Raw genomic sequence first — 26329 nt, 5'->3', positions numbered from 1 at the left:
CTGAAGTCCAGGAGAAGTATTGGTAACTAGACCGTGAACTTAAGATAGAGTTTATCCAAGAATTTATTGAAGATCTGTGGATAACTACGAAGATTTAATAGTATAACTTTAGAATTATTGAAAAAAAATATGAAAAAAATCATAATATAAAACACAATTAACTATAGCAAAATTGAATAGAACAAAACTTGGTAATTTTTTTGCAGTAGCTTAAAATTTAATACCTAACCAATGCCCAATAATACTTTTGTAACTTCTGCCTTAGCACTTCCCAGTAAAAATAGATTTGTGTAAGAAGTTAAATGCACAGTCTATAGTTACAATATCTTATTTGTTATCTGTTATTATAAACTGTATGTTAACAAATCTCAAGCAAGGAGAGAGCCCTTTTTAATTGAAAAATCTTTGAGTACATCTACAATTCACCCCAAAGGTGAGGTAAGCTTGAGCTACAATCTGAGCACTGATACCAGCGTAGCAATGGCAGAGCATATATGCTAAGCCACCACGGGCTGAGGTATTTACCTAAAATCTCATGTGGATTTTGCAGCACAGGCTAAATCCCATGATACCATTGACTATCCTGTTATCAGGACCCAAGTTTAAAGCTTGCTTAGGAACGTCTAAAGAAGCTGCAACTACACATTTATAGTGCAATCCTGCAGTATTAGAAGTACCAAAGGAAGACATCTGAAATATCCTCAACAAGGATGTTGAAGAGTCTGGTAACAATTCTGATAGTCAGCTATTAATTGTTTTCAACAGTAAACACATCAAAACAAAAAAGGATACTTTCTTACTTCATGCAACAGCCTTAATTTTCAAAACAACTGTCCTTACTTTTTGTATACTAGGAGAAAGTTTGAGTAAAGCTGCATAGTGGAAAAAATCTATTAACCACCTATAAATGCAAAAATTTTCTAATTCTAGATTCATTTATTGCAAATAACTGTACAATATAAAAAAGGATTAAAATGGAGTATCACCACCCTTACCGCTGAATAATAAATTCTTTGGCAGGATCAAATAAGTTACCATGGACTATCCACTCATCCACTGTCTGTAAATATGGTCTTACTGTTTCAACCCAGAGAGAGAATAAGAGGGACACCTGAAATAAGAAGCAAGCAATAGATGTGGTAGAACAATGGACAAAGTATTATATTTAAAAGATATTTTTCCCCACATAAAAAGGACAAGATACTGCAAAGAAGCAAACCCAGGAAATTGTATAAACATTTTTAAATGTAATGCCTGAGTATGATTTTGTTTTAAATAGCATGTCTGAATAGAATGTTAAACTACAGCAACATCAGCTTATGTCCATCAGACAGACAAAGTGCATGCAGTCTTATTACTTTGTGAATGCATTTTAGTCTGAAAACAAATACACACAAACAAACTGTACTGTAAGTATTTTTTGAGCAGAAACTATAGGAGTTCACAATGGAAATGGATAAGAATCAGTTCATGCCTTTGTGTGTAGTCTTAACAGGCTTTTTTTTTTTGTTTGTTTTTTTTATAAAGTCAGAGATGGTAGGCTGGTGTATTCAGCCAATGCACCACAAAACCTTAATCAAAATACCTCTGGTACTACATAGGTAGTTTTTTGGGGAAATTAGGTTATACATACTGTTTGCTCAGATGCTTCTCCAACACTGTCATATTCAAGAATGGCTTTGTAAAGTGTATTAAGCAGATGAGATGCTCTTAGAACATTTGGAGTATCAGGTGGTACTTCTGCTACTCCTGTGCTGAAAACTTTGTGAAGTACCTTAAGCTGAGCCAGTCGTGGTGATAGTTTATCTATTACTATTGAAAGAGTGATTGTTTTATCTAGGAAAAAAGCAAATCGTACAAGGAGAAGATTTTAGGCCAATTTTAAGTTACATAAAGTTTTTAAAGGCTATACATTTTAAATACAACTACCTTCAACTTAAAATGTGCACAGTAGCTTATTTCCCATATTTGTGTTAGCCCTTATAACATTTCCTTTATACTGTACCTTTATTGATTATGCTTTTTTCAATTTCAGTAAGTTCTTCTTTGAAGCTAATAAAGTACTTGTACAGGGCCCACATAAAAGCTTGGTAGGTTCTAAATGGGGCGTCTGTTGTTTTCTTGGGAGTGGAAAGGGTCCCATGTGTTAGGTTTTCTGAACTGTGTCCCATCACTTCATCAATAAACTTCTGCAGCCTAAACACAACTTGCCCATATGCAGCTATTTGCTCCAACACTGACCTTAAGCAGTTCTGCAAAACACAATTTTTCAAAATAATTTAACAAAAAGTAATTTTTAAACAACCTGAAAACAACTTTCACTTTTACCTTCTGTGATAATCTTGTAACATGGTAAGCATCCCTCAATTTTATTAATAAATCTGAATTAAAATTATTTGCTTAAATTAAGAACTGTTATGGAAACTTTTTCTTCTACTGGATGTTTAAATTTCCTTTCCCCTAAATATTCAACCCTTCTAAAGAACACACTGAATTACCATGGAATAAAATGAACCTTAGTTGATCAACACAACTTACGTGGGTCAAATGAGTTACGATAATGTCATTTCTCACAGTCACCTTTCCTTCATTCAGCTGAAATATAAAGAGCTTTTTTACTCCTGAAAGTAGCCTGAAAAGAAAAAAACCCAGACAATTTTAACATGTTAAAAACAGATTCATAGTTTCATAGATGTTAGGGGCTGGAGGGGACCTTACAGATCATTGGGTCCAACCCCCCTGCACTTGAGCAGTGTGGCAGGACACTTTGGGTGCCTGCCAATTTAAGGCTAGGAGCAGGCAGCTGGCAGGTGTAGCTCAACCCTGGTTAGATTCAGGCTCAGAGGGCTGAGACAGCAGTTTGCTATAAGCAGCTGAAAAGACAACTTTCAGCTGAGTTGCTGCTCAGGAACATCTTGGAGGCAAGGGCCAGAGCTACTGGGATGGCAGGAGGCTCCCAGTCCTGGACATGACCTTAAACTGCACCCTGCCAGGAAAGGGTGGCCTGGTGGGGCTGTCTGTGGCGGGGACAGTCCCCCAGAAATGCCAGGCCAGTTACCTTCCTGGTGAAAGGCGAGGAGGGGCACCTTAAAACTCCAGCCCCTACATCCTGATGGGTTACACAGACATAAGGACAGGCACGGGGGCCAGACACAGCTACAGCCACCTGAGCTCCCGCAGGTGTAAGACCCTAGAGCAGGGGTAGGCAATTATTTCGGGTGGAGGGCCGCATGGGTAGCCCCGCCCCTTGACAGGTACCCCGCCCCCTGGTCACCATCTTGGGACCAATGTCCCAATGTCTTGGGATCAATGTCCCAGGGCCAGCACAGGTGGGGCCCAAAGCGGGGCACAGGCTGGCAAGGGTCTGTGGAGGCTACACCAGCAGGGAGAGGGGGGAGCTGGCCCGGCTCCATAGAACCCCTGCCAGCTGGGATCCCATGTTCCTGCCACCCTGCTCTGGGCCCCACTGGCACTGACCCTGGGGCACCAGTGTGGACCCCGTGCTCCCACTAGCTCCCTGCCCACTCACACCCAGTGCCCCCCAGCCCCACGGTACAGGTGGGGGGCAGCGCACAGCCCCGACTCCCTGCTTGCTGGCAGGGAAGAAACTGGTGCTAAGCGCAGGGAAAAGCAGCCCCTCACCCACCCCATGGCCAGCACTCCCTGCTGCAGGCGCTCACAGCCCACGTGGGGCTGTCTGAAGCAGGCACCGGCAGTCCCAGGCAGGCTGCGAGCGGCTTCAGCGCAGGGAACTGGCCATAGGGTAAGCAAGGGGCCACTCTTCCCCACACTCAGCACCGGCTTGTAACCTGGCCCCGCTGTCAGCCTGGCAGAGGGGCCAGGTTACAAGGTGGTGCTGAGCGCAGGGAGGATGGAAAAGCAGCATGGGGTGGGCGAGTGGCTGCATATGCTACTGGCGTACTGCCAGCCATGGGGTGGGTGAGGGGCCGCTTTTCTCTGCACAGGGAGGGAGCCCAGGGAAAAGCTGAGTGCGGGGGGTGAAAGTGGCCCCTTCCCCTGGCTGGCGCTCCCTGCTGCAACTGCTTGCAGCCCACACAGGGCTGCAGCACAGGGCACTGGCCACAGGGTGGGGAAGGGGCCATTTCTCCTGCCTCTCTCCCCCCACCCCCCAATGCTCCTTCCCCACCTGAGGTCCCCCCATACCCTTCTCCCCCCACACTTACCAGTAGTTCCGGCACCAGGCAGCCACATGCTCCCAGGCCAGAAGCCCCAGGCGTTGTTGTTGGAGCTCACCGGACTTCCCCTGGGTCCTACTGCCCTTTTTCCTGTCATTTTTGACAGGAACCAAGGGCAGAGAAATATTAATTTTCTATATTTTTTAGGGGCCCTGCAGGCCGGCCTCAGGGGCCGAATCTGGTCCGTGGGCTGTATTTTGCCCACCTCTGCCCTAGAGGTCCTAGGGAGGGGGCAGGTGCTTGGCCTACAGGGAGTGAGCAGGAACGTGGCCCCAGAGAGAAGGCAATAGAACAGGTAGGGTCCACACAGAGTAGGGTGTGTCTTTATGACCTGAAGGGCTACGTGTAAGAAAGGGGCATAGTAGGACTGAAGGCCAGTCTGAAGGGCTACACCAGGGGCTGTGTTGAGTACGGCTGAAGGACGGCCAGAAGGACAGCACACGGACCAACCCCCACAAGCATGTCAATTGGAGAAAGCTGCCCGGTGAGCGGCTAGGGGCAGTCAGGCCATTGTTTGATGAATTGGCTGGTCACCATCCAGATGAGGGTCGTGGGAGAAGTCCAAAAGGATGTGCATTGTCCAGCCAAGGAGAAAGAGCAGGCAAGCCTGATGGCCTATGGGAGCCACTCAAGGGAGCCGGGCAGAGTGAATGTGGCCCAATGAGGGGCACCATACAAGAGGCCCAGTGAGGGAAGGCAGAGTGAAAGAGGCCCCAGTGAGGGGGGTGGTATGAATGTGACCCCAAATAGGGTAGTGTGCGAGGCCCAACAGTGGACTGAGTTTGGCCTAGCCTCAGGCCAGAGCTGTAATAGTAAACTGGAGGCCATCTGCAAGGCATGGGCCATGGTGTAGGGACAGTATGGAGCTATGGATAGCGCCCCCTGGCATCAAGGCATAAAAAGGGGAAGCATCCCACTTCAAAAACCAATTTATGAAAAGAGCAAGTTGTGGCAGAAGAGACTGGACAGACTGCCCCATGTAGACAGGGGGGCAAACCAATGTGAGGTCTTGGCCCTGGGATGGCCCCCCCGTCACAAGCAGGAAAGACTGCTGAGCTCAGATGACCCCAGCAAGGTGGGCATCAAGATGCTCTTTTAAGATCGCCAGGGTGAGTGACCATCACCTCTGGGGGGAGCTGGTTCCAAACCCTCAGCACTTGACTTGTAAAGAAATTTTTCCTTCTGTCCAGTCTGAAGCGATCTTCAGTCTGTGTGCACAGTTTCTTGTCCTTCCATGGGGGGCCTTGGTGAACAGATGCCTCCCCACGCCCTGATATACACCCTGATACACTTATAGGCTCCCACCAAGTCCCCTTTGAGTCTTCATTTGTCCAGGCTGAACAGTCTTTCAGCCTCTCCTCATCTGACCTTCTCTCTAGGCCTTTAAACATGTGAGCAGCCCTCCTTTGAACACTCTCAGGGGTGACGTGTAGAGGGTGCACATGCACCCCCTGCCAGGCCGTGCTCCCTTTTAGCTGGCAGGCAGGGGGGCAGGCAGGAGCACCAGCCAGGGAGTGGGGTCGCCAGCAAAAGCAACTGTGCCACTTGCGGAAGTTGCCACGGGATCGGCCGTCAGGGGACCCACCCAGTCACTGACTGGTGTCAGGGGGGACACATGCCGCCCTTACTCAGGAGGCACCAGAGACCCCTGGACTCTCTTGAGCTTCTCCACATCCCTTCTTTAAGTGCGGCACCCAGAACTGGATGCATTACTCCAGCTGCGTGCTCACCAAAGCCAAGTAGAGCGGGAAGATGACATCTTTAGTCTTGCTCGAGATGCCTTGGTAGATGTATGCCAGTGCTTGATTGGCTCTGCCAGCTACGGCATCGCACTGGTGGTTCATGTTCATTGCTATTATATAATGCTAGACCCCTCTCCTTACATAATTTACCGTGCTCACTTGCGATTCTTAAAATCCTTTGAATAATAACAGTCCAAGGATCCAATAAAATGACCTAATATTGCAGACGCAAGCCTATTAATTGCAGAAACATTCCACTTCCCGAGGTTCCTTCCGGCTGCAATAAAACTTTCAAAAAGGGCAATTCAAATCTACTTTCCTAAATTACAGATAATATTAAATACATTTGGGAGGAGAAACAGGAAGGTTCTCTTAATGTAGAAGATGGTAAATTCCAACTAGTCATGACAATGCCAAATTCCTGGATGTCAGCCTCTACTGCTAGGTTCATAGACTGCTATGTTTTCAAAGCAGTGTTCCCTCAAGGTGGGAAGCAGGTTCATTCTTTCAAAATTTACATCCAAACCAAGGAACATTATCTATAATTAATTCGTCTTCTCCTGGGCATAGGCTAATCAGAACACTTCTGCAAAAAAAGAAATAGTATCTGCTAAGATTGGATGATAAAGACGTACAATTCGGCAAACTAGTGGCTAACAATCAGAGCTCAATGCTGAGATGCAACTACCCTACCCTGAGACTGCCAATATCCTGAGGACCTACACTCTGTTGCTTTACTGAGAGAATGTTATTTCTTATTCAGGGAATGAATGCCATGACAGCTGAGATGTTGTTCTAGGTAGGATTCATTGTTAAATAATATGTTATTTCTCTCTAACATATTGAAAATAAATTTATCCTCATGATTTGACCTTCTCCGTAGGTCTTTCTTTATATATCCCAGACAAAGCCCTGTTGAGGAAACTATGCTATACTTGCAGTTCAAAAATCTCTCTATTGAGGAGACACTTCATACTAACAATACATTATCAGGACTATGACTTATTTCCTTGGTAACATGAGGAGTTTCTTGTTTCTGGGGCAAATGCATATTTTGATCACTCAATGTTTTGTTTCAGCCCACCCTCTGTATAAAAACCTGATCAGAAAACGCTGTCCAGGAAAAGCAAAAGTTTATTCCCTTTTTCCCAAAAGCCAGTATTATTGCTAATAGGATCCTGGACAAAGATTCTTAGAGCATTCAGAAGATCAAAAGTAAGAAAAGGAAAATGCTGCCATCTTTCTGTTAAATGATGTTCTGAGGATGGCAAAATGCCTTGAAAACAAGTAAAAAAACATATTTAGATCCTTCACATGGGGGCCCTCTCTTCCAATACCAGATTATATTGTTCCCCAAATTCTTCCAGTTTTGCAGGCTATGGATCATGGTCATGGACCCATTTAATCAACACAAATGGCAGCCCTGCCTGACTACTGCACTTTTGCTCCTGAATTGAGAGAACTGGACACCAACTGAAGGGTATTACTGTAGGCAGGACTGGTTGAAAGAACTATAGATAACCCTGAGGCAAGAACAGCAGCTAATAACCATGCACTTGTTCTACATAACACTTACATACAGGTATTTTCCTGTTGCAGTTTATTAGTGCCATATAACCTGTATTCTTTCCTATGACATCTAGCCAGAATGACAGTAAATCACTTTTTGATGACTCTGGACAGATTCAGTTTTCATAATATTTCCCAGCATACCCCTAGAACTATTTAGGAACCCATTTGTCTGGGTGCCTGATTCCAAGAACTATATGCTAGTAGTGAAGAAGTATTTCCTACCTTCTTTCCCCCTCCCCCCCAAAAAATTCTTAAATCCATGCAATTTTTAAGTTGAAAGGAACCTGTAATACTGTTCAATCAGGTCAGCAGTTTATGATAGCTTGTGGAACCATTTAGTGTCAGATGACAGTTCATACTCACTTACTTCCGTTGGCCTTACATTACTCAAGAATTTTAAATGCTTACAAGAAGGAACTGAGATGATGCCTATCTGCATTTGAGAAAAAAGTTGAGATAGTGGTGAGCCACTAAAATCTGCAAGAGAACAGAAACCACCTGGGTATTAAGGCATGGTGAATGAGAATCCAGCAGTTAGGGAATGGAGATTAATGATGACATATCAGAACAACCACCTGATGTATTCCAGTATTTTAAGGTGAGACAAAAAATCCCTTTTTCTGTTATTACATCTTTGTAGGGTGCATGAGGAAGCATGCAATTAGTTACAGTTTACATATTTATAGCAACTGCACACTTAAGTGTAATTTCACCAAAAAAAAAAATCACAATCCCACGAAGACATCTTGCTAAAATGACCTGGCCTTTCCCATCTTGCTTGGCCTCCTTTCTGCTTGGGAAAATGGCAATCGGTGACAATATTCAAACTGTATTGAAAGAGAGGCTGCATTCTATCAACACAGCTTGCCAAGCTCCTCAAGACACTTAAATAGGGGATCAGGAGACCCAGACTATTGCTTTAACTGTAGTTTTTTCGCCTAGTTCTCTCACTGAGGTCTGTAAAGGAAACAGCCACTGCAAACACCTCAAAAGGATTAAGTGTAATTGAAATACAATAAAAAACAAATGCAGCCCCGTCATAGAGCTGGGAAGTTATACAAATTAAGTCTAAAAACTGAAATAAAAGTTTGGAAATTTTCCTAAATATGGGAACAGCAATACTCTGTCAGGTCATAAAAGACTTCAGCAGGTAGGTCATTCCTTTGGTGAAAGAAACCATCAGGTGTGATTCTGCCATCACCATCTTATGCCTTGGAAATGCTTTGTACATGGATCTATGGACCTTAGCACAAAAGAAAAGTGGGACAACACCAAAATATTTCTGGCAAAAATATAACCCATGTTAGAACTGTTATTATTATTAAAGTGTTACAGGAATGTTTAATATTTGAATACTGAAAATGAGAAGAAAGACCTGGACAAAACAAGCCTTGACTTTTTATCTGAAGCTTAACTAACGCACTCACTCCTGATAGACTGGTGAAGGCAAGTTCTAAAGATATAGCCCCTTAACCATATTTGAAATGTGTTATAAAAACCCAACTGGACTGTGACTGCTGTGGCAAGACAGAGTGAAAAGGGAGCCCATATAGCTAGGCATAAAAGACTACATTTTGTATTGCATTTTGGAAGCCAACTGAAATCTACAACCGTTAGGCAAACCTTAGTTGAAGGGTACATGATAACAGACAACTGACAGAAAGGATGCAATATAACCCAGCAAGTGAAGATCTTTGACAATTAATTTCTCAACTTCAATCTCATCCTCCATTCTTTCTTCTACAGTTTTCCTCCCACCTAAACGCATCTTATGAATTAAGCTCAAAATTCTTTTATATAGTGAGAGAAACAAAAACATCTTACCCGATAGATAAAATGTTCGTAAATTCAGAATTTTATATTTTTAATTTTGTTAGTATTAGTATTGCAATACATGAAATGGCAGCGTAAACTGGGTTGTTTTCTGGCTTCTAAATCAATCTTTAAAACACACAGCTTTTGCAATTATTACTGATGATGATGATGATAATAATATATAAACTAAACAATTTAGTAAGGTCCCTTTTCTGAAATTGAAATCCAACCATAAATCTCTCCCCTATAACATTGTTAGGTTAGAATAAGAGATTCTTCCATCAATGGAATACTCAAGTATCTTTGAAATTCTGCTTACCAAAGCGTTTCCCGTATAACATGCGTTTCAGTAACTAGAGTTCTTTCTTCTGGCATGTATAATGGATCACTGCTGTACAAGTGCTGCTCCCTACAAGAAAAAAATAAAAAAGTATTATGAATTTAAAGTGTCAAAAACCACAATGATTATAAACAAGAATCAAGCAGTAATCTTTTGCTGAATTCTTCCATAACTTATTTCCCAGAATAATTACTAGCGGTGCACTGATAAAGATTTTCTTGGCTGATACCAGCAGCCAATTATTCAGCAGGCATACTGGCTGACACAGATCCCAATAACTGATTTACAGGAATGCAGTCAGACATCATGGACAGCAGCTTAGTGCAGTTAAGTCTGTGGAGGGGAAGGGGGGGCGGGAAGGAAGACTGAGGACCCCATGGTGAGGGAGTGGGGCGGGAGCCGGGGGCACTGCCCAGGCAGGGTTGTGAATGGGACCCTAGGAGTGGGAAACAGGACGGAGCTGTGGGTGGCTCATTCAGGGGATCAGCATCCTGGTGCTTAAAAATAGAGGCAGGGGCGCTTGAACTAAAGCTTGTCAAATGAACTAAAGCTCATCAAAATCAGCACCCTTCTGCCCTTGCCCCACGCAAAAATCTAAGGGAGCTCATGCCCCCCATGCTTCCCCTAGGGGTGGACACAGCAGCAGGAAGCTGCCCCCCAACACCCATGGCTCTGTCCTGCTCCCCCCACTCCAGCCCTGGGTCCCACTTGTTACCCTGGCTCCCTGCCCCACTCCCTCCCTCACTGTGGGGACCTTGATCTTCCCCGCCTTGCCCCTTCTCCTCCAGACTTACCTGCAGGGAGCTGCTATTCACGCTGCCTGGCTGCATTCCTGGCCACGTGCATGCTGCAGCTGTTCACATGCATGTGGTGTCCAGGATCCAAGCCAGAAGATGCATTATATTTATCGGTACATGATTGGCTACACTGGCCAAAAAAAGCCAATAATGTTAGTTTTCCTTTGATTAGCACCGATTCAATATAGCACCAATATATTTGTGTACCTCTAATAATTACTTTGCTCGATCTGCTGGCAACACTCCTAATGCAGCCCAGTACGCCACTAGCCTTCTTGTCAACAGAGGCACTCTGCTGACTCGCATCCATCTTATTGTCCACTGTAACCTCCAGGTCCTTTTCTGGAGAAGCGAGTAAATACCACACTCAAATCCAGGACAAAGATTTTCTTTCCATTTACCATGGGGTAGACTGCACAGGTCAGGGGAGCTACTGCAGCTCTAGCTCCAACACTAACCCAGCCAGCAGCCAGAGCCGTCATGGCTGTTGCTGCCTGGGTATGGCCAGAGCTGATTCAAAGTAAGCTGCGGCAGAGGGCAGAAATGGCCAGGGGCTTTAATCACTTTATTCATGTCACTGTCTTCTCCTGTTCCCCTCCTCATTAAGGTCAGGATCTAGTGTGCTACCCCAAGCCTTTTTTGGGAAAAGGCAGCATATAAATCTAAGAAACAAACAAAACAGTAACCTAACAAAAATAGATTAGCATAGTAATAATTTATAATAAAATTTTTAAAAAAATATCCTAACAACAACTATGTAAATTTATAATGCTGGTTTATTTTACTAATTTCCATTTCATTTCCATTTTTTTAAAATTCAAAATCAGTAAAGGATACTGAGGTTTTGGAAAAAGTAAACAAAAACCCCTTCTGTCCCTTCCACACACTTTATCAGCACTACAGCTCAGTTATGCCATTTTGGTGGTGAATATACAGCAAACATTATTTCCTCACCAGACAGCAGCCAAGTTGGAATGTAAATGCAAACTATGAGAAAAATGAGGAGCTCTTCCTGTCCAGTACTGTGGTGCCACATGCTGCTCCAGCCAACTGCGTGCATCTGGCTCTCCCACTGGTAAACATATTTGATAGTTAGCTGGAGATTTTATTTATGTAAGGAGATTTTTCAAAAAACCCAAAAAATACTAAAACAAAAACAGATCACTGAGCCTACAAATTTAAAACAGTTATTAGCTTTAGAAGTATAGATTTATTCCAATAAATGGCTATTGACACTTTATTACATAAGAAAACAGTCATTACAAGTGCACATAAGTTTATACGCACAGATGCCACATCTTAAAAATAAATCACGGATATACTTACACATCTTTTCTTCTTCAGGAAATACCCTTTATTTTAGGAAAATATTAAAATAATGCATACAAGAATTATGCTAAAGATGAATTACAAAAGAAAACTGGTAAATACCAGTGATGTCACTTAACGTGAAACAGAAAGCAGGATGGATCTGCAACTTAAGACTAAATAAATCTGAGATGCATAAGCTTCTGTAAGCAGTGACTTAAGAAGCGGCCTCATCAGCAGGGATCTGGGTTTTCTGTTTCCCACAGAAAAATGGGGAGTGGGCAGAATATAGATTTTTCCTTTTACCTGAGAAAAACGTGGATTTTTCATTTCTGCAAAAAGCTCTCTGCAGGCTGGCAGACTTCTAACCTGCAAGGGGCTTGGGGGGGGTGGCGGGGACGACGACGACGGAAGGACAGTTCACGGACTGTAAGGCTGGAAGGGACCTTGGAAAATCATTGGGTACATCCCCTTGCACTAGGCAGGAAAGACCCCAGCAAGGTGACCATCCAGTCTCCTCTTGAAGATTCCCAGGGTAGACGACTACACCACCTCTGGAGGGAGCTTATTCCACAGTCTGGGCACCCTGACTGTGAAAAAGTTTTTTCTACTGTTGAGCCTGAACTAGTCTTCTAGGAGTTTGTGGCCATTACTCCTAGTTTTCCCCAAGGGTGCCCTGGTAAACAGCTGTTTGTCGAGCACTTGCTGAACTCCCCTGATGTAGTGGTAAGCTGCTACTAAGTCCCCTCTCAGCCTTCTCTTTTTTAAACTGAAGAGTCCAAGGTCCCTCAGCCTTTCCTTGTAAGGCAGGGTGGTCAGGCAGGGAGTGCCTCTTGCATGTACATGCACATGGCCGCCAGGCAGCCTGGAGAGCAGCTCCCACAGGTAAGTCTGTCAGAGAGGAGGGAAAAACTGAGGCCCCCTACAGGGAAGGAGTTAGGCAGGGCTGTGGCTGTTGTCCAGCTGGGTGGTGTGCAGGGCTTGGGACCGGCAGACAGAATGCAAAGTCACAGAGCGCCAGCAGGAAGTGGGATGGGGCCATGGGGGACTTGTCTGGGGCCTGGCTCCCATCTGTTGCATGCACTCCCAGAGGGGGCACAGGAGGCACATGGCCCCAGATCTGTGCAAAGGACAGGGGTGGATGCAGGCTGCTCGCTGCAGGCTCAGGCTCCACGCCCTGCTGCCCTCCCCCTGAGGCCCAGCAGGTAGAACCTGGTGTGGCAGGACAGAGTGGGGCCGGATGGGGAAGCTCCTTGCTGCTGCAAGCCATGCACCACCCTAGCAAAGTGCCCTTGACTGCCTGGCAGCAGGGGGTACCTCATGGCTTGCAGCAGCAAGGAGCTTCCCCACCTGGCCCCGCTCTGCCCTACAGCACCAGGTCCTGCCTGCTGGGCCCAAGCGTGCAGTGGGCAGCCCACACCTGCTCCGCCCCCTCCCCATTTTGCTCCACTCCAGCAATGTTGCCCACAGGGGAATGGGAGCTGGGCTCCATGCTCCACTCAGCCACAGTACGCACTGCCCATGGGCAGCAGCCAGGGCTCAGGCGCTACTGCTGGAGGCAGGGGGCTGCAGACCTGGGTCCCTGGCCCTGTACTCTTGGCAGCTGGGCCCCCCCTCTGGCAGGGCTGGGGAGGGGGCAGGAGCACCAGCAGGGCCAGAAGGCTGTGGGTGGGAGGTAAGGGGCCTAGATCTGCATTCTGGTGAGCTAGGAGTTCTGATTTTCCATGATAAACAACTCAAAAACCAACATTTATAGGTATTTAGAATTGATTTTATTATAGTGACTGAGGCACTGGTAGGCTTCCAAATTGCTTTAAAATAGTAAATATATAAATAAAACATTGTGCTCAATTGATACCTATAGATATCTATAGATAGATATATAGGGGCATTTCATTTTAATTGCAGATTAAGGGGGGGGTTATCAGAGACTGCGTGTGTGTGAGGAGGGTTAATCAGAGAATTTGTGATTTTTTTTAATCACAGAAAACCAGGGTCCATTCTCATCAGATGCTATGATAGATCTGATAAAACTGCTACTTATGAAAGCTTATGCACCTATGACTTAGTTAGTTGGCAACCCTATGTGTTAATCTGAAGTAAAGCAGAAAGCAGGATAATACATATGTTTATTAGATACCTTAGAGACTGTCTTTAAATTTAGGAAGAGACTGTAAAAAAAAAAAAAAAAAACAACCACCCAAAGCTAAAAATGCCTGCGTGCAAAACCTGCAAAAATGAATCTACCTATAAAAAAAACACTACACCACTGTAGCCTGATTGAAGCTGTGTTGTTGGAAAGATACTGGAGGCAGAATGGAAGGACAGATCAGAGCAGAACAGAACAGCACCACTTGGTGTCTGAGCAGGAGCACAGCTTCCTGAAGGAAGCTCATCAGGGCTTCTCAGATCATGGGAGTCTCCGTAGGGGTCTGTGCTAAGATAAGGTATTGGAGCCACTTGGCAGCATGGTGCAGGAAGTCATTGGGAGCAGAGTGTGGAGCTGAATAGGGGACTCTTGGGGTAAAACAGCATAGTGTAAAACCATTATTGCAGTTAAGCAGGATTCCCACATAAAAAATTTTTTTTGAAAGTGATAATCTGCAGACGTTTTACTGACAACCAAACATTTTCATTTTGATTGGTATTAAATAGGTAAATCTTTATCTGGCCTTGCTTCAGGTCCTGGCAAAAGGGTGACAGCGACGTTATGTAAAAGACATGCTAGTAAAAATATATATCAATAAAAACGTTTGTCAGTAAAAAATTTGCAGATTGTTAATAAAATATACATACATAACACACATATCTTGGGGCTGGTAACCCTGCTAACAACACCTCTTTTCTTCTAATGTGACCAGAGCAGCCAATTAAGTAATGGGGAAAACAAACACAAAAATTACTACCAAACAATCCATAAATACATAATATTGCCATAAAACCTACTATAAAAATCTGCACGCTTACAGGGACTTGCTTTCTTTGAGTTTCTGGTGACCATATCGGGAGTGCACAGAAACTGAGTGCTCATTTATATGGGTTGCAGATTAGCAAGAGCCTACTGTATGCCTTTCTGTATTTGTTTATTTGATGCATTTAGTCTTTAGATCACCTTGAGCGTGTATACTCTCACTGAACAGGAAATTGAAGAATTTTGCCCCCCATCCCCCATTTACTTTAATGAAAACTGAATCAAGCCTTTGCTACGGAGAAAATGCAAGCATTACTGTTTTCACTCTGCTGAACAGAACAGTGTTATTTTAACAACTATAATTCTAATACTGTAGCAGGTTTATAAGACCATAAATAAGGCAGTTTACTACATAAAGTAAGTGTAATAAGCAATCCATTTGTTATGAGATTCTGCAGTCCCCATCCTCCACCCCCCAAAAAGAAGGAACACTTTAAAAGACAAACCTTTCCAAGTGACATTGGGTACCATTTTCTTGTTTTGATCTTGTTCTTCTTGTGGTGTTCTGTCTACTTGAATGCCAGAATCTTCCCTGCTCAGAGGCTGAGTGTCTTCCTCCTCTTCACTGTCTTCTGACCAATCCTATCAAGCAGAACACCAGCTACATTTTTAGTGCAATACAATGATCTCTGCCCAGTTCTTCTTGGTTGCTTTGTTAAAAAGGAGAGGATAAAGTAGGAGGAACCCTGAAAATCCTTAGTTTAACACTCACCATTTTTTTTTAAACAAAATGCAGTTGTATATTGGTTCCATGTGGTTTAAGTAATTTGATGTACAATATCAAAATTTAGTTCTTACAGCTCAGGGCCTTGTCTTTCTATTTATCTAAAATACATAGAATACATGGTTTTTAAAGTACAATTCAGCACATGCTGTAGGATTCCATAAAACATTCCACAACCATGGAATCAAAAAGCACCTTAGGTCTAGGTCTCGAGTATACCAGTATGATTTTTTTTTTTTTAAACAGGTTTATTAACATAGAATCATAGAAAATTGGGGTTGGAAAGGGAGTTAGGAGGTCTTCTAGTCCAACCACCTGATCAAAACAGGACCATCCCCAACTAGATCATGCCAGCCAAAGCTTTGCCTACCTGGGTCTTAAACCTCTAAAGATGGAGATTCCAAAACCTCTCTGGGTAGTCTGTTGCGGTGCTTTACTACCCTCCTAATGAGAAGTTTTTGCTAATATCTAACCTTGCGGCAATTTGAAACCATTGCTCCTTCCTCTGTTCTCTGTCACCACTGAGAACAGTCCATTCTTTTTGCCACCAGCCTCCAGGGGTTCAGGCAGTTGAAGGCTGCTATTAAATCTCCCATCTTCTCTTCCCCAGATTGAAAAAGCCCAGTTCCCATAGCCTCTCCTCAGAAGTCATGTGCCCCAAGCCCCGAACCATCTTACTTGTCCTTTGCTGACCCCTGCAATTTGCCCACATCCTTTCTGTAGAGGCAGGCTCAAAACTGGACACACTTTTCCAGATGTGACCTCACCAGTGCTGAATACAGGGGGATAATTACTTCCCTCGATCTAGATCTGCTTGCAATGTTCCTACTAATGCACCTCAGTATGTCACTAGCTTTCGGTGCAACAATGGCACATGGTTGGCTATATTCAGCTTATTGTTCACTGTAACACCCAAGTCTTTTTCTACAGAGCTGCTACTCAGTCAGTGGGTCCTTAGCCTGTAGTAGTGCATGGGTCCGTTCTGTCTTAAGTGCAGGACTCTGCACTTGTCCTTATTTAATTTCATGATTTAAGTAATATATAACCTGATACATGTGATATACCTTGACTTTAGCAAGGCCTTTGATATGATCTCCCACAATGTTCTCACAGACAAAACTAAGGAAGTATGGGTTGGATGAATGGACTACAAGACAGACAGAAAGCTACTGTCAATGGCTCTATGTTTAGGTGGCAATCAGTATCAAGTGGAGTGCCCCAGGGGTCAGTCCTGGGGCCACTTTTGTTCAACATTTTCATCAGTGACGTGGAAGATATGAGAGAGTCCACCTTCAGCAAGTCTGCAAAGAACACTAAGCTGATATAGGTAGTAGATACACTGTAGGGTAGAGTTAGGATTCAGAGAGACCTTGACAAATAGGAGAATTAGACCAAAATAAATCTCACAAGGTTCAATAGTACCAAGTCGTGCACTTAGTATGGAACAAACCGATGCACAATGTTCCCTTGTTGCCAAGAAGGCTAATAGCATACTGGGATGCATTAGTAGGAGCACTGCCAGCAGATCAAGGGAGACGATTCTTCCCCTCTGTTCAGCACTGGTGAAACTACATCTGGAGTACTTAGCCCAGTTTTGGGCCCCTCCACTACAGAAAGGATGTGGATAAATTGGAGCGAGTCAAGCAGAGGGCAATGAAAATGGTTAGAGGGCTGGGCACATGACTTCTGACACTGAGCCATTGATTACTACTCTTTAAGTCCAACGAATCAGTCAGTTTTCTATCCACTGGTTCATTCACCCAACCTTAATTTCCTTAGCTTGCCTGTGAGAATGTTTTGGGAGACTATACATATTAAGCACCTTGCTAAAGTCACATCCACTGTTCTTCCCACTTCCACAGAGCCAATCAACTCATTAAACTTGATCTAAAATGCCATTTCCTGGATATCCTGGGCCTCCACTGCTTGAGAATAAACCTGTTTTTCCAGAGTGTCAGGCTCCTACAATGCAAACAAGCATAAACTATTTGCTTTACTGAATCTTGCATTGATATGGGAAATCTATTTATAATTCATGAATTATGACATCATGTTTTTTTATTATGAAGAAGTATTATAAGCAAAGTATTTTTAATACCTTTATGTGACTGTGCACCTAACACAGCTGACTAGGTCTGTCATATCCATTCTAATCTCAAGGTCTGTCAATTGTTAAATCTTAATAATAGTGATCTATTGAGGTGAAAATAGGTTGGGCAACGGGCTGGCTGAAGCCCAGAAGACCTTTTTAATCTTGCCTATTTGCAGAGAAGTTATAGAGAACTCATAGAGATATATAGGAAAATTTAAGCAGGAGGCTTTAAGCACAGTTGTGTAACAGGGGTAGCCAATTTAAAGGCAGTGACCAGCCAAGGTCAGATAAGGGTCGACCTGATCTCAGCCTAAGGTGTGTTCTGAGGGGGATGCAGAAGGGAAATGTATGCAAGATACTGCAGGTAATGCACCTAGAACTGTGCATTTCTCATGCTATTAAGTAAATGGCAACGGTGTTATGGAAGCCTTTGATGTGTGCACATTTGTATACTTACCTGTAAGGCTAGCCATCATCCAGAATGCTGACAAAACTGGAGTTCTAAATGAGGTTGCATTTAAGCTACTGGGATTTCTTAGAAGTTGGTGCTGATCCTGAGGCATCTGTGGCATTTAGGTTAAGATACTCTGTTTGCACAAAGGGCTTGCAGACAAAGAACCCAAGTCTATAAGTGTGCCATAGTAAAAGCAGTGCCGCAGCCTAGTGGGACCCAGATAATAGGACCTTCCTCACCACATCTCAACCGTAAATAGAGTTATTATACGACAACTTACTGGAGAGTTCATGTCAGGACCAAAATAAATTTCTTCCCCTTCCATCAAGTACTTTCCCCAGTTAAATTCTTCTTCTTTTTCTAAAAGGAACAGACACAGGACTATTGAGTCTCCCTGAATTCTAACGTCATATAAAAAAATTTTAAAGCTAAAAATATCTGGTTAAAAAGTAAGAGGAAATCTGTTTCCTCTATTTATAGTACTCTGTTTAGCAATGTTATACATATTTCCCTTGTTGTATGTTGTACATGCGTTCCTGGAAGAAGTGCATAAATTTGTATTTGCATAAAGAGAACTCACTTTACAATGTAAGAAATAGGGATATGTTCCAAGACCTTAACTATACTGAGCCCCAGACCCATTTCCACCCTTTTACAAGACAATTTTGGTACTCACCAACAGCAGACAGTACACACCAGCACAGGGTGGTGGTGAATGTTACCCTAATGGGGATGGCAACTACAGAAGCACACGTTGCAGACAAGCAAGGAGCACAGATCTGCACAAGAGACTATATTTTGGTGCGCATCACTCCCAAAATGCACCACACAAAGCAGCAGACTGAGGGTTTCCACCACACCAATCGCCTAAAAGTGAATTTACCTCATATATAACAAATTTTTCATATAAAAAGGGTTATCATCACATAAGAGTGAATATGCACGTAGAAGATTCACATAAAGCAAAGGAAACCTGTACAAGTTTCACTGGAGTATAAAATGGTCTAGTAACACATTATTAAAGATTTTGCTCTGGAGAGGCTGAGAATTTGGGGTTGGTTTACATCACTGTTGGTCATCCCACTGCCAGAGATGAGTCCAGATACAGCCTCTGAGAAACCCCATGGTACAGATCCAATTGAGGGTAATGGGTGAGGAGCAAGTTTCACACCCCTGATGAACATCTAGATGCAACTTATTAACTTGGCATTTCTCTAACTATAATATTCCTTCTGAGGTGCTCTTTCAACTGTTTTAAAATATATTTGCATGATATACAGCCTAATGCATCATTATCTTGTCTGCCCAATTTCATGTCTTTTGTATCCAAGGCCGTAAACGTGAAAAGACTTGCAAGAGTGAATAGTTTTACTCAATTCAACTAGTGACATTCACACTTCAATGGAAATGTTACAAATATGCAACCTTACATGTCTTTTCAGGATCAGGTCTTTTACTTAAGGGCACAAACCCTCATTTTTATTCTCAACATAAAAAAAAAGAACATACAAGAAGCTTATTTGATATTATGCTTATTTTTTATAAGATATTTTAATCAAATATTTGGAATTAGAGGCGAGCTACTGAAGTTCTTTGAGTTGATCTGCAAGTGCTCCAATGCTAACAATGGGCAGAATCCACTCACAGAAAAGTTTTAAAGCTACAAAAGTCTCCTTCAATTTTGTCTACAACACTATCCATTCCACCTATACTATATTACTCACCGATGTAAATAAATGCTACAAAGATTTATGTTAGTTTCAGGAAACACACTTCGTAACTTCCATTTCTCCCCCTTCTCCCCCTTATATTTGATCCATTTAAGCATTACTAACTTTCCACCATTTCTTTTTGTCAGAGGCATGGGTTTAAAAATTGTATTATACTACCTGATGTTGTACATATATAGTAGAATTGCAAGAGGAAACTGAGGAAAAACAATTCCTGCTAAGTTTAGTTGGGCAGCAAGTACTGTTAAGTTCAGATTAGTTGGAATAGAAAACTTCCCTCCCTTCTACTTCCTGGAGCCTCAATGCACTTTGGGTGAAAAGGAAAATATTGCATAATAAACAAATTGGATTATGTCAAGTCTTTGCATGAGTACTCCATGTGGATTTACATACAAAGTTATTAGGTTTGGGTAAATTTCTACTTCTGACTCAATTTAATCATACTGTAACATATCAAATTAATGGTGTTAAAAAGCAAAGTCCTCCATTTACACTCATAACAAATATAGCAGCAATTCAAACTTCCTTCAACTTTCCTGGAATACATCAATCCTAAATTGGAGGTTCCACCAATGACAATATATCTGGTTCTATGTCGATTCAGCCATTGGATTCTCTGATGAGGCTGCAAACACTGACTGTGACAGTAGTCAGTGATGTCAACATTTGTCCAGAGGAAAATGGATACGCTCAACACAAATAGCCATTAGATGATGACAACTTCTGGTACTACCAAACAGACTGTATTTGGAAAGTCTTAATTCCAACTTTCCCCATCCACTATGGCCAGAGTATCTTAAATAGATAGGACAGAAGGACAAGCCAGGGTGGCATATTACAGATGAACTTAGAATTGAGTAAACAAGTAACAAGACAAGACTTTTTTCTCCCATTCAACATGGGAGCAGGCAAGGGGGTTGGGGAAGAAATTAAGTCTTGCCTTGCAGTTGAATACAACTTGCTTGAAAATAGGAAGATGTGCAGTGGATGGCAAGTTAAGTGAGAAAGCAGCACAGTGAAGCACGCAGCACATGGCCACGTAGCAGAGAGGGACTGGGCTTATGCAGGCTAAGCATTCTCCCCTCAGCATGTAGGGTTACTTTAAGCTGCTGCCTGGCTGGCAGGTGTTGGAGAGACTCAGCACATGCTGGCCAGAAAGTCCTCAGGCTGTGGGAACAGTTCCTGGCTGGAACCAGCTGGATCATTCCCAGCTGTATGTGAGGAGACTGACCAGCACAGAGTCACTCTGAGCTGCTGACTGGCTGGCAGGTGCCAGGACAACTTGGCACGTGCTGGCAGGCTGGTTGGGTCCTTCACTACATGCTAGGACCTCCAGCTAGCACCCGCTAGCCAGGTAGCAGCTCAGAATGACTCAGAACACACTGGCCACAAACCCTATATGCTGTGGGGACAATGCCTGGCCGGTGCCTGCTGGGTCATTCCCAGCTGCATGCAAAGAGCTTGGTCAGCATGTGCCAAGTTGCTTCAGCACCCACTAGTGAGGCAGCAGGTTGGAGCAACCCAGCAGGGGTCAGCCAAAAAGCTGTGGGGAGGAACTGCGAACTGACCGTGCACCCAGGCACACAGTGAGAAGGGACCATGCAGGAACCAGCCAGGTAACTTGCATGCTTCAGGGAGGGACACAGCTACGAAGACAAGGGACCCAGCATTCAACAGTGGACCCAACATAAAGCGAGACTCTGGGCAGCAGTGGGGAGGGATCCAGAATGCCATAGTACTCTCCAGGTTCTGAACACAACCTAATACAGGTTAGACTTAAGCTTGAACTGAACTTGATGTTGAATTTATATAACAGTATAACTTACTGTTATTACTGCAGTTTGTCAGTATACCCATTTATAAAAATAATACCAAACAAAATTTTTGCTTAAGTGGTCATCCTAGAATTGAATAAATATGATAGATGGATTGTATACAAGACAAAACTTACAGAAGATAATTAGCAGAGGTCCTGGAAACAAGTTTAAACCAACATGGTCCAAGGCTGCAAGGACAGCTGCGGTGTCACGGGTTGGGGCCTAGGAGTGGCCGTGATCCCACTAGCGCCCCCTGCCGTGCCAATTAGGTGATCCAGCACCCTCTAACTCGCCCGCCACGTCTTGTAGGTATATGGTTCTAAAAGGGAGGCTGCCTCTTGTTGCCCTGGACACCATGCTATGCTTACACTGTCCCCCGTTCCGTATGGAGTGACCTGGTGCACCCCAGCCTTATGGGCTATGCAAGCCTCCTACCTCCCCTTTAGCACACCCCAAGTCTCGCAACTCTTCAGGATGTTATCAGGTCCTTTTCTTTTCTGCGCCCTGCCCAGCGCCCCTGGGCTTGTCAAGCAACCGGCACCCCTTCTCTGGTGCCCCGGGCTTGTCACACAACCGGTGCCCCTCTATCCGTTAGCCCTCTTGGGCTTACTGACAGTACTCTTCTCAGTTGGGCTCAGGCGGCCTGAGCCTTACCTGGCCCCTTTGACCCTTCAGGGTCCCCACCACTGTGGAGCCCCTCTGGGACCCTTTCCAGTCCGCACCCCTACTGGGAATTCTATCAATTCCCAGTTGGGCTCAGGTGGCCTGAGCCTTACCGGGCCCCTTTGACCCTTCAGGATCCCCACCACTGTCGAGCCCCTCTGGGACCCTTTCCAGTCCGCACCCCTACTGGGGTTTCTATCAGTAATATGTGCCCGCTCCTGGGGCTTCTCTCAGTACACATGCCCGCTCCTGGGGCTTCTCAAGTCCTTCTCACGGCTGGCCCCCTAGACCACCGTCAGGGTCTTTCACCCTACTCGGACTTCTCCGCTTATCGCCCCACAGGGCTGGGGTCAACACCCCTCAACACCGCACCACACTGGCACGAACAGCTATGCCTACCTGGCACCACTCACTGTACCCCACAGGGCACCAGGAACCCCCAGATTACTGGGGAGCTCCCGTGAGGCCTCCGTGCACCCCTACAGCCTCACCCAGTCCTCTGGTATTTAGCAATAACAAACAAGAAACGTAAAGCCGTGACCCAACTGGCTATAACCGAAAATAAGCCTCCTGGCTAGAACTTAAGTGCCATGCCCTTATGGCCACTATGTCCCACCTTCTAGCTTCCCAATCAGGGTTCTCTCCCCCTTCCCATGATGCAACCGCCTGGGTGACCAGGCTGCATCGCTCGCCTCTGCTCTGCTTGGTTCTACTGCAGAGGTCTTGCATCTCCGGTTGTCAGCAGGGAAGCTTCAGCCTGGGCTGTTTATAAAGGCCTGGCCCTGCCCCCTCCTGGTCACCTGACCAGCATGGTTGCCCCAGCAACCATCACCTGAGCTGCCCTTGTGATTGGCAGCTGCCCTTATTCCTGCCTAGGAACAGGGCATCTCAGTGCCCCTGTGACATGCAGTCTTTGCAGACTGTTACTTGGCATTGTAGTTTTCATTTGGAAAGTAAAAATCTTGTCACCTTACCCACTTCTTTCTCTCTTGGCTTTTCCACATAGTTGGTATTGGAAGGAGAATCAGATAGGCAAAGTAGAAGAGACAGGATGGCATAATGAGCATCTGTCTTTAAAGAACAAAAGCAGCAAATGAGTAAATGAACTAAATGGTTTTTAAAGAATTTAGGAAACAGACAAGAATTCCTATTGAATTATTCTATGTAGGAATGCACATGATTGGCTCAAATAATGGACACCCTAATTCATTTTATTTTTCCAATACAAACTAAATATTAAGTAAACTAAAACTCTTAAATTACACATAATTTGTAATGTTTAAATACCACATCACTTTGCATTCTTTCAGATTAAAAGAATAAATCCTTAAACCCTCATAAATGTTACTCTAGAACTACTATTTTACATTTCTGTGAAACTGCACAAAACTACTAGCACACCATTTGTCTTTTATGGCTGGTACTATCTGATGAAGATTCTATCATATAGATCCTGAATATTTTGATCTTTTTCATTTAAAATTAACTGGTAAAAGCTGTTTGGGACTAGAAGGAAAATATCCACTTCTATTAAAAACAAATCTCGTACCTAAATTATTATAAAAGCAGCACTGCACTCAACTATGTATTACAATATTGCAGCACTTTGCAATAGTAATTGATCGTAGAAAATTGTGTCACAGATCCTATTATATGCTGCACACTTGTAATACCCAAGCTCCACTGAGCCAGGCAGAGAGACTCCCAAGTTCACTGCTAACAAGTCACAAACCCTTTCTAGTCATGAGACTGCAAATTCTAAATGCAACTTTTTTTCTGGTATAATGCTAGTACTGGTATTTTTGCTTACTACTCCATTCAGTTGAATTTCTAGGTAATAAGAACTCTGGTAAGTAGTCATTAGTACTTAGAATCCCTGCAATATTCCTATGCACATAGACTGCTGTATCAAAGTGAAAACCAAAACACAGTTTAAACCATTTATAGGCTGAAACTTCCCAGAGGGGATTTAGTGACTCCAGCTGCATTCATATTGCCAGTGCTAGTTTTACAATACAGAGGAACTTCAACCAGTCCAAAGAAAAGTTCACTTCAATGAAAAACAAAATTCTGAGCAACAGTTAGGAACAGATCACACAGAGACTTACTATACAGTTGAGCAACATGCAGTATGCCTCAGCTAGCTCAGGGTGCCTATATTTTAAAGTGATGGAAACTTTCAGTATTAGATCACAACCTAGCTTCAAAACAACCACACAGAAGGTGGTTGGGGGCCAGGGTGAAGGTAGTCAAAGTGAGAAAGCATTCAGTTTCAATCCATTAGATGCCCTAAGATGATCTGGAACTTCGTACACCTACACCACATGTAAAATTCACAGGGATGAAAGAACATATTCGGAGTAGGAAGGCAACCACAATACTAAAATATGCTTCAGCTAGATATCCATCTGAGCCAAAATTTAAAAACATTAAACATTTCATACTGGGGTTTTCCCATCTGAAATCTGGCATCCTGCTCCCTTACTTGAGTACATTCTTTTTTGTCTCAGCATCTCAAAAAGGTTCATATGCAGAATGGAATATTGGGCTCTGAGACTCTTACGTGTAATATTAAAGATTAAAAGTATGCCCAGATACCCAAGTGATATGTCCAAGCAATTCATGTTTTAAAACTAGTATGAAAACTGCAGATGATACCTTGGAACATCACCTCAAAGAGCAGCGATCTTACAATAATGTGATTAATTTATGTTTCAGTATAAAATTGCTACAAAATATCCAACATCAGGATAACGGCAACAAGCTAGAAGATAAAAACAGTTACATTCTACATACTTTCATCTTTTCAGTGTTTGGAAGAGGCAAGTTCAGAAACTTTTCTGTTAGTCTTTTCCAACTCGCAGCTTTACTGAGTTCTGAATGTATAATCAGCTTTTCATAAATCCTATTTAAAAAGAAAACCAAAAGCACAACCACATTAAACAAATACTTCAAAATTACAGAATTAATCTACATTGTAAAATAAGATGCTTACCCTTCCACTGTCCTCTCTACTTTGTGACTGCTTACATCAAGAAACCGATGGAATCTGGATGCAAAATGAAAACAGAATATGAAAAAATGGCTGAAAAGAAGATTAAGTTAGCAAGAAAGACAGCTCATTTGCCACCCAAATATTTATATTTCTAAGCACAAATTTGTTGATATGTTTTTCTTAACCCCCCCAAAAAAAAAACAAAAGGAAAAAACTTATTTACCCAATAATTACTTTCTACTTCATCATCCAAAAAATATATCATCCTCACTGGCTGCACAGAATAGTGAAGTGAGGTGTAAGTTACTTTTAGACATCACCAACCACTTGAATCAGTTTTAAACAAATGGAACAAAATGTGTCTGTAACTAAGGTTGGCTTTTTTGTTCCATAATGCAATAAATATCAACGCCTACTTGTAAATTAGTCTTAGGTGGGCAGTAACAATACTCTGTTGTAAATATATATAAATATATATACAACAACTGCTACAGAATGAGACCTTTTCACAGGTCTCATCTCAAAGTCCCCCCCCCCCCTCAAGTTTCATACTGAATGCTAACGATTTCCAAATAAACCCATAAAACTGGTTCTGGGACCACTACCAGAAAAGGTCTTTCTGCCTTTCTAATATGAAGGGATATAAGAGGTGCTAGTTCAACAATGACTGCTAATAATTTCAGATGCAAGACAAAAGGGGGTAAATAAAGTGGATTTTAGTACTTATCCTACAGAGGACACTAAAGTGTTACCTCCTTCCAGCCCTTAACTCTGTATGATTATTACATCTACCTTAAAAATGGGCAGAAGGAAGGGCAAGGGGACACCATGGGGAACAACTGGCTTGGCCAAATGTGAGTTTTTATAGGCAACAACCTACTCTTCCAAGAGGCTGTGAATGGGCTGGCAAGAAGAGAGGAAACACAGGGGCTGAGACCCTACACAGCATGGGCACCAACTCTGGGTGTTGCTGCTTGCAAACAAAAAAACAAAAACAAAAAAACCCAACAACCCAGGAAAAAAGGCGGTAAGCAGTGCCAAGCCTCGCAGATGCCCAGAAGAGGCAGCATGTTACTTCAACCTGGCTCTGCAGCATCTGTAAAGATCAGCGGG

General features: G+C 43.3%; 1 protein-coding gene across 1 annotated transcript in view; it reads right to left on the bottom strand.

Moving 5' to 3' along the window:
- Window positions 1-26329, bottom strand: part of TUBGCP5 (tubulin gamma complex associated protein 5) — a 44452-nt gene that overhangs the window by 17088 nt on the left and 1035 nt on the right. Inside the window, exons 2-12 of the mRNA XM_019529430.1 lie at window positions 25217-25270; window positions 25018-25126; window positions 23196-23292; window positions 18292-18371; window positions 15188-15323; window positions 11417-11534; window positions 9645-9734; window positions 2539-2632; window positions 2006-2252; window positions 1634-1836; window positions 996-1111 (exon numbers count right to left, since the gene is read on the bottom strand). Coding sequence (XP_019384975.1) covers window positions 996-1111; window positions 1634-1836; window positions 2006-2252; window positions 2539-2632; window positions 9645-9734; window positions 11417-11534; window positions 15188-15323; window positions 18292-18371; window positions 23196-23292; window positions 25018-25126; window positions 25217-25270 — 1344 coding nt within the window. The remainder of the gene's footprint in view (window positions 1-995; window positions 1112-1633; window positions 1837-2005; window positions 2253-2538; window positions 2633-9644; window positions 9735-11416; window positions 11535-15187; window positions 15324-18291; window positions 18372-23195; window positions 23293-25017; window positions 25127-25216; window positions 25271-26329) is intronic.

The sequence above is a fragment of the Crocodylus porosus genome, unplaced genomic scaffold, assembly GCF_001723895.1.
Source record: "Crocodylus porosus isolate Cpor-Errol unplaced genomic scaffold, CroPor_comp1, whole genome shotgun sequence".
NCBI classification, from domain to species: Eukaryota; Metazoa; Chordata; order Crocodylia; family Crocodylidae; genus Crocodylus; species Crocodylus porosus.
Note: the sequence above shows the minus strand (reverse complement) of the source record. Positions and strands in the feature narration are given on the sequence as shown.